At 41.9% G+C, this 12,677-nt stretch overlaps 1 protein-coding gene across 1 annotated transcript in view; it reads right to left on the reverse strand.

Annotated features, from left to right (window-relative positions):
• UBE2N (ubiquitin conjugating enzyme E2 N) overlaps positions 1–12,467 on the reverse strand; it is a 43,434-nt gene extending 30,967 nt beyond the window's left edge. The window contains exon 1 of the mRNA XM_036252541.1: positions 12,346–12,467. Within this exon, the coding sequence (XP_036108434.1) occupies positions 12,346–12,375 (30 nt within the window). The 5' untranslated portion in view covers positions 12,376–12,467. The remainder of the gene's footprint in view (positions 1–12,345) is intronic.
• Between the last annotated feature and the right edge of the window lie 210 nt (positions 12,468–12,677).

A 12,677-nucleotide genomic window follows, 5' to 3' on the forward strand; every position in this document is an offset into this window, starting at 1 on the left:
CCACTTTCACTAGGCCTCATTGTGACAGAGACAACGTTATTCAGACGAGTTATACTGTGAGGGAGCTCATCGGCAGAGAAGCTGAGCCCTCTTGTAGAGGGAGAGTCTGTGAAAGGGTACATGGCGGCTGCTGCAGAGTTGTTGGCACCAGACAGAGTAAAACTGTTTTTCAGCGCATTAGAACCATCTCAGATAAGATTACTGACTTAGCATCAGATACTGAAAAAACAGTGACGGATTCTCCAAGAGATTTTCAGTGTTTGTCTCTGGCTTGTGATAAGACAATGGATATAAATTCTGGCCTTTTTCATTATGGGATAACTGCAGTTTGACATATGAGGAACTGCTGTCACTGGAACTAATGCTTGACACTACAACAGGTGAGAACTTGTTTTATCAATGAAAAAACTTGAGCTAACATTTGAAAAGTTAAGTGGCCTTACTAGAGATGGAGTTCCAGCCATGGCTGACTCGCAAAAAGGGTTAATTACTTTTGTCAAGAAAGACTGAATTGTCTCAGTCTTGATCCAAGTGATTTAATTATATGCCACTGCACCATACACCAAGAAAGTCTCTGTGCACAGTCGTTTCAGCTCAACAGTGTGATGTCAACAGTAGTATCATGCATAAATTTTGTCAAACACAGAAGGTTTAACAGCTACCAGTTTTAGGAGTTACTGAATGATCTTAACTGAGTATGGTGATCTTGTTTATCACTGAGTCGCGGGAACATGCTCATGAGGTTTTACGAACTGCAGGATGAATGAAGTCAAGCAGTTCATGGAGACGTTGGGAAAACCTGTCAGGGAACTCAATGACAGCAAGTGGCTGTGTGATTTAGCGTTCATGGTGGACATGATCAAGCACCTCTCAGAGCTGAACGTCAAGCTGCAGAGCCCCAACCAGATTCTCAGTGCCCTGCTTTCAAACAAACGTGAAATTATTTGAAGCTAAATTAAGACTGTGAAAAGTGCAACTCAAAAGGAATAACACGGTGCATCTCTCCACTCTGGAAGGACAAAAGCCTTCTATGACCCTTGAACATGCTGATGAACGTACGAAACTAATTGAGGCATGTAATGAAAGATTCAAAGATGTGAAAAATAAACAAATGGAAATGAACATCTTTGCTACACCATTCAATGTGGAACCAACTGATATGCCCGATAACCCACAATAGAAAATCATTCAGCTGCAAAGCGATGATGAGCTGAAAGTTAGGTACAACCACCTCTCATTGCTTGAGTTGTATAAACGTTACATAAGCAATGATGAACTTCCCACTTTGAGGAGACGTGCACTGAAATATGCATCTGTGTTTGGAACAACTTACTCCTGCAAGCAATTCTTTTCAAAACTTACCATCACAAAGAGTCAACTGCGCTCCAGACTGACCTGGAAAGCAGTTGCCAGTGGCAACATCATCAACACCAGCTAACATCATCCACCTCACCAAAGAGAAGCAGTTCCAGGCATCACATTAGGGGTGAGTTAATTAAATGTTTAACCAAATACAGCAAGCTAATTTTTCAGTCGATAATTCTGTATGGCCCTTGGCAGAAAAAAAGGTTCCCTACCCCTGCTTTATCTGAACCACAACAATAAAGACAAGATGGACAGAGTGCTGTATTTGAAATAATACATACATAAATAGAAATAGCTCTTTTACATCTAAAGAAACTTCAAGCTTTATGTAAATCATTGTGCCTACAACTGTAAAAAGAAAGCCAAAACAAGAATTGAATTATGTTGGTATATATAGCCTCCCTGAGTGGAAAACACAAAATTCAACTTAATTCTAATCTATTTTTAGGCTTATTGAAAGAAAAAAATCTTACTTAAAGTAAGATTAACATCAGAGCCCAGACCGGTTTGGCTCAGCGGTTAGAGCACTGCCCCACAGACCAAAGGGTCACAGGTTGGATTCTGGTCAAGGGCACATACCTCGTTGCAGTTTGGTCCCCAGCTCCAATCTCTCTCACGTCGATGTTTCTCTCTCTCTCTCTCCCCCTCCCACTCTATCTGAACATAAATGGAAAAATATCCTCAGATGAAGATTACAATAAATAAATAAGTAAAATTAACAATAGAGTGGTCATAGTCTGATGCAGTGATACCTAAAATGCGTTTTGCTGGTAAGAAATGACAGGAGAGAGGAATAACTGCTCTTTATTTACTTTTCACCAGAACCCCAAACTTCCCCAAATCCAGACAGGTGAGGAATATTCCACACCACAGACCAGGGGCATACCATGTTAAGGCAAACTGTATTACTAAACAGCAACTCTTTTGTGCAAAAGCCTTCAATTAAACTACACCAAGGAGAATTTGATTTAAAAAAAAGAAAAAAGAAATCTAAATAAGCACTTACAACTCTGCACATGAACATGTCTTCATGTATTCAAATGATAAAATATAAAAATACATGCATTGCCAGTTATTACATGGGGGCAGATATGTTCTGGCACATTCCATCTATAGTACACACACTCTACAGAATTAGATTGCCTAGGTTCATATCACAGCTCCACCAACTACTTAAACCCTCTGTGCAAGTGTTAATATCTGTAACAGAGAGGTAAAACTGCACTTACATCATAGGGTTGTTGTTAAAATTAAATAATGCATGGAACATGTTTAGAATAGTGCCTAGTACACAATAAGTGCTCAATGAAAGATGTCTATTGTTTACAATAAAAACTGTATGACCAATTTCACTTCAAGGATAGTTGCTACCCCACACTCTGGTAAATATGATTCATAGACTCAGTATTAATTTAACAATTCAAAAACCAAAAAAATACTTTGCCCAGCAGTGCTTGATGTGAACTCTCTAAAGTTGGTAGTTAAACAGTAGGCATCACACACACTGGATTTCTGGAATGTGCTATGCATGTATATATTTTTTTCCATTCTTTCTCTATCCTTCCAGCTTTTATACCTGCTATTCCTTTTGCCCAAAACTCACTCACTCTCCTTTTCAAATTTAAAAACAATTCTTCAACAGATACCCTTCCTTCATCCTTAGACATCCTTAAATCCCATGCATATCTTCTTTCATAACACACCTCACACTGTAACTTCTTGTTTCACAACTGTGTTTCACTAGGCAGGGATGCCTATCTTGTTCATCTGGCTTAGTGCTGAATACATATTATGCATTCAATAAATGTTCATTAAATTGAACTGAAACACGTCTTATGAGTGGATAATAAAAAGGCAGACAAGCCCTGGCCAGTTTGGCTCAGCGGTTAGAGCGTCAGCCCGCGGACCAGAGTGTCCCAAATTCAGTTCCCACTAAGAGCACATACCTCGGTTGCAGTTTGTACCCAGCCCCATGAGGTTGTGTGGGTGGCAGCCAGTCGATTTGTCTCTCTTACATCGATGTTTCTCTCTCTTCCTCCCTCTCTCCTTCCTACTCTATCTAAAGATAAAGGCAAAAATGTCCTCGGGTGAGGAAATAAATAAATAGATAGATAGATAGATAGATAGATAGATAGATAGACAGACAGACAGACAGACAGACAGACAGACAGACAGACAAATCACAATGTTATGAAAGACTGAAATTTGGTCTTGGGTTCTTATTAGTTTACTAAAGCCACTTTTGCCCTGCCCCACAATAAGGAAGTATAGGGGATGGTAGCCCCAATCATCCTTAAGGGTCACTAAAAACACAGCAACTTTACAGGAACAGTATTTTCCTTAGTATAAACTATAAGGACATATTAGAAAATTGTAAGAAAATAAAAAGCACCAATGATCTCAAGGCACAAAGATAACATTTGTTATATTCCTGTCTAGTATTCCCTTGAATACTAGATGCCTTCAATTGCTAGTCTGTAAATACTTTGAAAATAAAAACTGATTTGTTCCAAGTAGACTAAACCTCTGATAGCGACATATTGTGATGGTACTGAAAACTGAGTTTAAAAATTTGAAAAGGAAATAGCCCATTTTTTAAAAAAGTAAAATCTGTCAACACTAGATTCTGAAAACAGTATCTAAAATACTTTAAATTATAGCTGAATCCTAATTATTTAGAAATAACTGAATTACAGGCCAATTCACAATTATAGAAGTATCTATGCCTAAGTACCCTTAGGAGATTTTCGAATAGCTATATCCAGGATTTTAGCAAATACACAACGCATGGTGTAGCTCTTGAAAGAATGACTAATAAAGAAAGCTTTCTATTTATTGCCCTAGCTGGTTTGGCTCAGCAATTAGAGCTTCAGCCCATGGACCAGAGAGTCCTAGGTTTGGTTCCCACTAGGGGCATGTACCTCGGATGCAGTTTGTCCACAGCCCCAACTGGGGTCATGTGGGTGGCAACCACTCGATGTGTCTCTCTCACATTAATGTTTCTCTCTCTCTCTCTTCCTCCCTCTTTCCCTCCAGCTCTATCTGAAGATAAATGCAAAAATGTCGAATGACGCCCTGGCCGGTTTGGCTCAGCGGTTGGAGCATCGGCCTGCGGTCCCGAGAGACCGGGGTTCGGTTCCTGCTAAGGGCATGTACCTTGGTTGCAGTTTGTCCCCGGCCCTGGTTGGGTTGTGCGGGTGGTAACTACTCGATGTGTCCCTTTCACGTCAATGTTTCTCTCTCTCCCGCCCACTCTATCTGAACAAAATATCAAAAAATGTCCTTGGGTGAGGATTCAAAAAAAAAAGTTGAATAAGGATAAAAAAAAAAAAAAAAGAATGCTTTCTGTTGATTCTCTGAGGGCTCTTAACCAGTTATCCAGTTACCCCAACCACACATTAATGACTTCTGCCACCAGAGATGACAGGGCCACAGTTTTCACTCTCTTAGACTATGGTGATAGTGATCCTACATTCTATCTAGTCTATAAACTAAAGATGACTATATTTAACTTTTTTTTTTTAAAATATCATTTGTGAAACATTTTTAAAAGCTGAGAAGACTGCCCTAGCCGGTTTTACTCAGTGGTTAGAGCATTAGCCTGCAGTCCAGAGACCCGGGTTCGGTTCCCACTAAGGGCACGTACCTCGGTTGCCATTTGTCCCTGGGCCTGGTGGGTTGTGCAGGAAGCAGCCACTCGATGTGTCCCTTTCACGTCAATTTTTCTCTCTCTCTCCCTCCCACTCTATCTGAACAAAAAATGGAAAAATGTCCTAGGGTGGAAATAAAAAAAAAGCTGAGAAGACTATCCTGGCCAATGTAGCTCAGTTGGCTGGGCATTGTCCCGTGCACCAAAAGGTTGCCGGTTCAATTCCCAGGCAGCAGGCTCAATCCCTTGTAGAGGGTGTGCAGGAGGCAGCCAATCGATGTTTCACTCTCATATCAATGTTTATCTCTCTCTCGCCCTTCCTCTCTCTAAAAACCAATAAAAATATATACTTTTAAAAAGCTGCTAAGATTTTAGCTGAAGTTAACTGACGCCTTATTATTCCACCTCCTAATTTGTATATCCATGTTGATGTCCTTCATACACATCTGCAAATAAAATTTCAACTGTATAATAAAATACCAATCTAGCTCATCTTTCACACAAACACAAATAATTTTTATTTCTTGATTACCACATTACTACATGTACTATGCCTTTTGATCTATTTTGTTTTTAGAAAGTAAAATTATAACATAGTTATTAGGCACCCACATCACAACTATGATGACTGTAACTGCAATGTTCAAAGCCCCTGCTGGATGATAATCTCATATTCCAAGTTCTGGTTATCATATGCATCCATAACTTACAATAACAGACTTAAATGTACATTCAGAATCCATACGATATGAATCTATGGCATAAATTATTTTCTTCTTAAACCCATTTACCCACAAGTAAACCAAACTTCTAGGTATAAGAAAAAAGCAAAGGTACTGACTTGCAAGTGAGAATTCCTAGTAATCCAACTTCTCTGGCCTACAGACTCATTAGAGAAGAAAAAGGATGGTGTTCATTACTGTGTTATCTGTATGGCTATAAATGGTCACAAGCATGAAAATAACTCAGAACTTCTATAAAGTAAATACATAACATTTCTGAAGTCATCATCATTTAGGATAGTGGATACTCAGAGTGCTTCATAATTTGACAAAACTCAATTTCTATTGTGTGAGAATTGATCAATCTGAGCTCAAGAAAGTGCTTGACACAGAACAGCTTAAAATATAATGCTGAACTGACTACTATTTTTAACTTACTTTCAATTATGCCCACATTTCATATAAAACATTAGGTATAAACTCCTCAAGAACCTGAATCCCTAGAAGTAATATGCAAAAAACATGACTTTTTGTCCTAAGAAGGTCATAAAACTCAACTGAGACAACCAAAAGACCAAGAACCACACTTTTTCTAGTCAAATTTTTTCTATAAGTTTGTGTGCTTCTTAAGGATATTTTAATAGCAAGTCCATCTTCATCGTGTTTTTCACGTCTTTTTTTAAATGGGAAGGGGGCATAATCCCCCAATGACTTTCAGTGCTTAAAAAAGGCTCAGTTTGCCTTGGCCCATGTGGCTCAGTTGGTTGGAGTATCATCCCATATACCGAAAGGTCATGGGTTCAATTCCCAGTCAGACACATACCTAGGTTGCAGGTTTGATCCCAGTGGGGGCACGTATGGGAGGTAACAGATCCATGTTTATCTCTCTCTCTCCCCCTTCCTCTCCCTCTAAAATCAATAAAAACATACCCTTGGGTAAGGATTAAAAAAAAAAAAAAGGCCCAGTTTTCTAAATCATTTGTCTTACTAAAAATTACCTTATATACTAGAATACATAATAAATCAGTAGCTTTTAAATTGTGACAGGAAAAAGTGCTACCTGTATTTTTAAAATAAAAATTACTAAAGTAAAATAAACAGAACTCAAGTCTCAATGCAAAGTCAGATCATATCAGGTTTTTAAAAATTTGAAACTCACCCATCTGGTGTGGCTCAGTGAATTGAGCATAGTCTCATGGACTGAGAGGTCTAGGTTCGATTCCCGGTCAGGGCATATGCCTGGGTTGCAGGCTCGATCCCCAGTAAGGGGACGTGCAGGAGGCAGCCGAACAATTTTTCTGTCTCACATGTTTCTCTCTCTCTCCCCCTTCCTCTCGCTCTAAAAAAATAAATAAATAAATCAGTAAAAACATATTAAAAGAAAGAATTTGAAATGAAACCTCACCAAACAGAAAAGTAAATTTTTTTTTTTTTATCCTCACCCGAGGATATTTTTCCATTTTTTGTACAGATAGAGTGGGAGGGAGAGAGAGGAAGGGAGAGAGAGAGAAACATCGACGTGAAGGGACACATCGAGTGGCTGCCACCCGCACGACCAACCAGGGCCGGGGACAAACTGCAACCGAAGTATGTGCCCTTAGCGGGAACCGAACCCGAGTCTCTCTGGACCGCAGGCCGACGCTCTAACCGCTGAGCCAAACTGGCCAGGGCCAGAAAAGTAAATTTTAGGAAGACTGATGAAATTCTAATCTCAGATTAGTTTGCTAAGATTTAATCAAGTAAGTCAATTCCTTGAGTAAATTAACTACGATTTCCTAAGGTTTTATTGTTTTCATGATTAATTTTGAGAAGACAAAGGAATGTTCCTGTCAATGCAACATGTAAAGCTGAAATAAATTTGTTTTTGCCCAAGACCACAACTACTGACCTCATTTATGTGTTCCAAAATAACTCTGGTTCTTCTTTATGACAAAGGGATTAGGAGGACCTCTTATTTTAGGTACCCTTTAACCTATATGACTTTAAGCTTTAATTGTTCAGTCACTTTTAAGGACTAAACAAGCTCTGGCCCTGCAGGGGAGAGAGAGAAAAGAAAATTCTAACACTTTTTTTTTTTTAAATCCTCACCTGAGGACATTTTTGCATTTATCTTCAGATAGAGCTGGAGGGAGAGAGGAAGAGAGAGAAACATCTATACGAGAGAGACATATCAACTGGTTGCCACCCACACAACCCCAACCAGGGCTAGGGACAAACTGCAACTGAGGTATGTGCCCTTAGCAGGAACCGAACCTGGGACTCTCTGGTCCGCCGGCCAACGCTCTAACCACTGAGCAAAACCTGCCAGGGTGAAAAATCTAAAACTTATAAAAATGAATTTATGGGTTAAAATAGAGACTAACTTTTTTTGTTGTTGTTGTCAATCCTCACCCAAGGATATTTTTTCCATTGATTTCTAGAGTAAGTGGAGGGGGGAGGGGGAGGGGAGAAACAACAATGTAAGAGACACATCAAATGGTCACCTCACGCACATGCCCCAACCAGGACGGGGATCGAACCTGCAACCCAGGTATGTGCCCTTGACTGGAATCAAACCTGAGACTCTTTGGTCCTTAGGCCAACTCTCTAACCATTGAAACAAAATGGCCAGGGTAAAACTAACTTCTAGATGGGTGATCAGTTCAGATAGAATCTAATAAGCAGTAGTAATGTCAAATTATGATTGTTATAATTGTCAAATTGCAAAAAATCCAAAACTTTCTTCCAAAGAGACTGAAGCACAATCATTCATTCAATCAATATATCAGTGCCTACTAAGTGTTCTAGGCCTTGGAGCAATGCCCAAATTATTCAAGAGTCCTTGCCTTCACGGAGCTTTAGTACAGATAAAAAGTATATAATATAACTTATAGTAGTGATAAGTGCTACCAGGGGTGAGGGACATCCAGCCCAGCGTGTAAGGCCCACAAAATCAGTACCAGCTAACATCATACGCCTCACCAAATTAGCCTAACAAAATAGCAGGCTAATTTTTTTTTCTTTATTGAATTTTAGAGAGAGAGGAGGGGAGAGTGGGAGAAAGGGAAAGGGGGGGAGAGGGAGAGAGAAACATGGATGAAAGCCAACCATCAATCAGCTGCCTCTTACATGCCCCCCACTGGGGATTTGGCCCACAATCTGGGCATGTACCCTGACCAGGAATTGAACCAGAGACCTTAGTGCATGCGTCGATGTTCAACCCGAGCCACAATGGCCAGGCGCAGGCTAATTTTTAAGTTGATAATTTTGTATGGCCCTCGAATGGTGTTATGAATATCCAAATGGCCCTTGGCAGAAAAAAGGTTCCCCACCTGTTAGACAGGAGAGGCAAATATGAGAATGAAAAGAAAAAAGGGGAGGAAAACTGTGTTTTAGGAACCTTATGGTAAACCTTTCAGAGCCCATGGCATGTGAGCCAAGAATTGAACAATATGACAGCGCAATGCCATAAACAGGAGGAAAGCCCTGTGACTGGAGCAAACTAGGTACCAGCACGCAGGATACAGCAAAGAAACAGCGTAGCTGAAGTGAAGCAATGCAAGGAGAGAAGTGCAGGAGATAATCTCAGAGGCAGGCAGATCCCAGTGGCATGAAGAACCTTGAAGGTAGAGGCGGTTGAGGAGAGTCAAAATTTTACTCTAAGTGTGGTGGAGAACATTTGTAAAGTTCTGGGCAGAAGAGTAACATGATCTATATTTTTAAAAATCTCCTTTTAAGCTGAAAAGAGACTAATATACTAAGGCAGGCAACAAATAATGTAATTGAACAATGGTTTCAGAGCAATGGGTCTGGTTCAGTTATATTCTGGAAGTAGACAGAGCCCACAGAAGGTGCTACTGGACTGAAAACCAGATCCAACTGGGAGAATAGTAATTCTTATATTTGTATAGTTAGTTACAGATCTCAAGGTACTTTTATATACATTATTTCATTTCATAAAGATAAGAGACTGGGGAAGGTCACACTAAATCAAGATCCAAATTCTTCCTCTTGCCAAAGTGATTTCAATGGGTTTTTGGACTATAAAACATATGATCTACTTCACAAGATTCCTGAAGGTATCAAATGATTAAAGAGTTATGCAAATGTAAATAATGACCATTTTGAGATAGACAGCATATTATAGTTGTCCAATGAAAGACAGTATGTTCCTACCATTCAGAACAGTAGAGTTACCCACACCACCACCACCACAATATTCCACAAAGAAACTTATGCTGCAGCTGTCAGAGAAGAGACAAACATTTTTTTTTTTAATCCTGATATTTAAAAATAAACAGTTTCACTGATTATGGAAAAACCTACATAATACAAGCATGGGAGCACACTTGCGCGCGCGCAAATAAACACACACAGTATAAACTTTTAACCTTCCTAGAGATTAGAGAAAGCAGGTCTTTTAAGCTATAAATGGCATTCAAGAAGAACCATCTAAGTTTTACAAGATAAAACCCAAATCACAGCACCTTTCATTAAAGAGATGCTATAAAAAAATACTGTAGAATTAAAATTAAGTTAACACTGTCTTGGTTTAAATAATAAAATGTAAATGCCTAGTGTAAACTAAATTATTGTGTGCCAAATGAACTAAATAATGAAAACTTCAACTTATTACCTCAAATCATTATCACCTTAAACAAGGTTACACAGAATTTATTTTTCCACCCAAGGCTTTCACGTTACTGAAGAATATCTCCAGAATCAAGCAAAAATGGAATAATATATGTTAAGTCTTTTTAGCTCATTATGGATTCTGAAGAACTCTTGCCCTGGTTGGTTTGGCTCAGCGGTTAGAGCGTTGGCCTGCGATGCCGAGAGAACCGGGTCGGTTCCCGCTAAGGGCACGTACCTCAGTTGCAGTTTATCCCCGGACCCGGTTGGGTCGTGTGGGTGGCAACCACTCGACGTGTTCCTTTCACGTAGATGTTTCTCTCTATCTCTCTCCCTCCCACTCTATCTGAACAAAAAATGGAAAAATGTCCTTGGGTGAGGATTAAAAAAAAAAGAATTATCTTATTTATATCAATTTATATTATATTATTTAGTTAATAACCAGAGTAACAATAAATAATAATTTGAGGATATTTGGTGTACAGCTCTATCCTCCACCCCTCATTTTCAACCGGGCCCTCAATAAACATGACCTTGCAGCCATGTGACTGCAATATAACTAAAAACACATTGTAAGGCCCTTCCAATCCATATAGCAATTAAACTTCCTTGGACAAAGTCCAAGACAAATCTATAATACAGTACAACAAATTTTGCACTATGAAGGTTCACATTAGACTAGAGTTTCTACCTCATATGTCCTATTTCTCTAAATGAAGTACCTCAAGGAAAACAGAGGCACCTCCCCCATCTCAGATATATTTAACTGCAAATGCAGGAAGCACTACCTTCAACAGGTCTTTCACTTAGTAATATCTCCCCTAAACTGTGAAACAAACTAGAGTAAATTACACATTCACCAGGTTTTACCAAGCAAAGTGATGCTACCATTTAATCATTTTAACTTTCATACAGAGCGGAGCAAAAGCAGGTTTACAGTTGTTCGTATGGAAAACAATAATTAATAAATAATAATGCAAGAACAAAGTGTTTTTTTACGTACTCACAATTGTAACCCTACTTTTGCTCCACCCAGTATTGAACACAGACAAGCAACTTAGCTCCTTCATTGAAACTGATTTTTTTTTTAAACGCAAGATTTTTTGTGAGTTGCAAGTAACACTTCCCATCTGAGAACTTATGTAAAGAATTTACAAACCCAAGAATCCAAATTTTCTATGGTTCCATATGTACTTGTCAAAGCACGGTATTAATAAAGAGCCGAAGAACGGTCGAATAGCTAAAGCACACAAAATCGAAAGGCAGAAGATTTCACAAGGTCCCCCATACCTGAGCCCCTCACTCCTGTATTAAACTATTTCCTCTGAGTTTGCAAACCGCAGTAAAATCACTTAGCGGAGACGAGCGGAAACGTATTTAAAGAAGAGATCGCGGAAGCTCGGGCAGCCGGGCGTGGAGCACCCACGTCCCCGGACCCCGGATGCCAGGGACTAGCGGGGCCGACGGCAGCAGGACGCGCGGCCCGCCCGGGTGAGGGCCCGGCCCGGCCTCACCCTCCCGGTTCATTCATTCTAAACCTGGGGCTGCCGCACCCTCGCGCTCCCGCCGGGGCCGAGAAGGGGGCTCCGGGGCTGAGGGGCCGTGTCGGGCCACAATCCCCGCCCAGAGCCCGGGCCCCGCCGCGATTCCCGCGCACCCGCAGCCTCCGCCCGAGGGTGGTCTGAAACACCGCGGAGGCCCGCGCCCAAGATCAGAACCCCGCAACCCCACCCACCACCGGAGCGCGCGCCAGGCCTCCCCGCTCTCAGGCGGCCGCCTGGAAGCCCCGGGTCTCCGCCGCCGGCCTGCCCCACCGCGGCCGGAAGTCTCCCCGCGCCCCCTCCCCAGCGCCAGACTTCGCTCGCCGCCGCGGCCAGACCCTCGCCGCGCTGCCTCCGGCCTCCTAGCGCAGGCCGGCGGGAGCGAGCAACCGCGCCGCCCGGTCCGCCGAGCGGGCATGAGCAGAGCAGGGAGCCGGAGAGCGGCCTGGGCGGTTACCTTGATAATCCTGCGGGGCAGCCCGGCCATCTTGTCAGATCCCAAGTTCGGCCTTCGGTCTAGTCTCCGGCTCCGCTCGCCTCACGCACGAGTGGAAGTCCCAGGCTCCACTTCCGGGGGACGTTGCCGCGCTCGCCGCCGCCGCCGCCGAGGCCCCTCGGGAAATGTAGTCCCTACTCGGGCGCGGCCGCGGACGGGCTTCCCTCGACCTGGCCCCTCCCCCGCGCTCCCCGCCCCAGCCCCGGCCTAGAGGTGGCGGAAGTGACGCAACGCGACGGGGCAGGGATTTTGGGGAGGCAGCGCGGGGTGGCGAGGAGCTCTGGCGCTCGGGA

The sequence above is a fragment of the Molossus molossus genome, unplaced genomic scaffold, assembly GCF_014108415.1.
Source record: "Molossus molossus isolate mMolMol1 unplaced genomic scaffold, mMolMol1.p scaffold_m16_p_10, whole genome shotgun sequence".
Classification (NCBI taxonomy): Eukaryota; Metazoa; Chordata; class Mammalia; order Chiroptera; family Molossidae; genus Molossus; species Molossus molossus.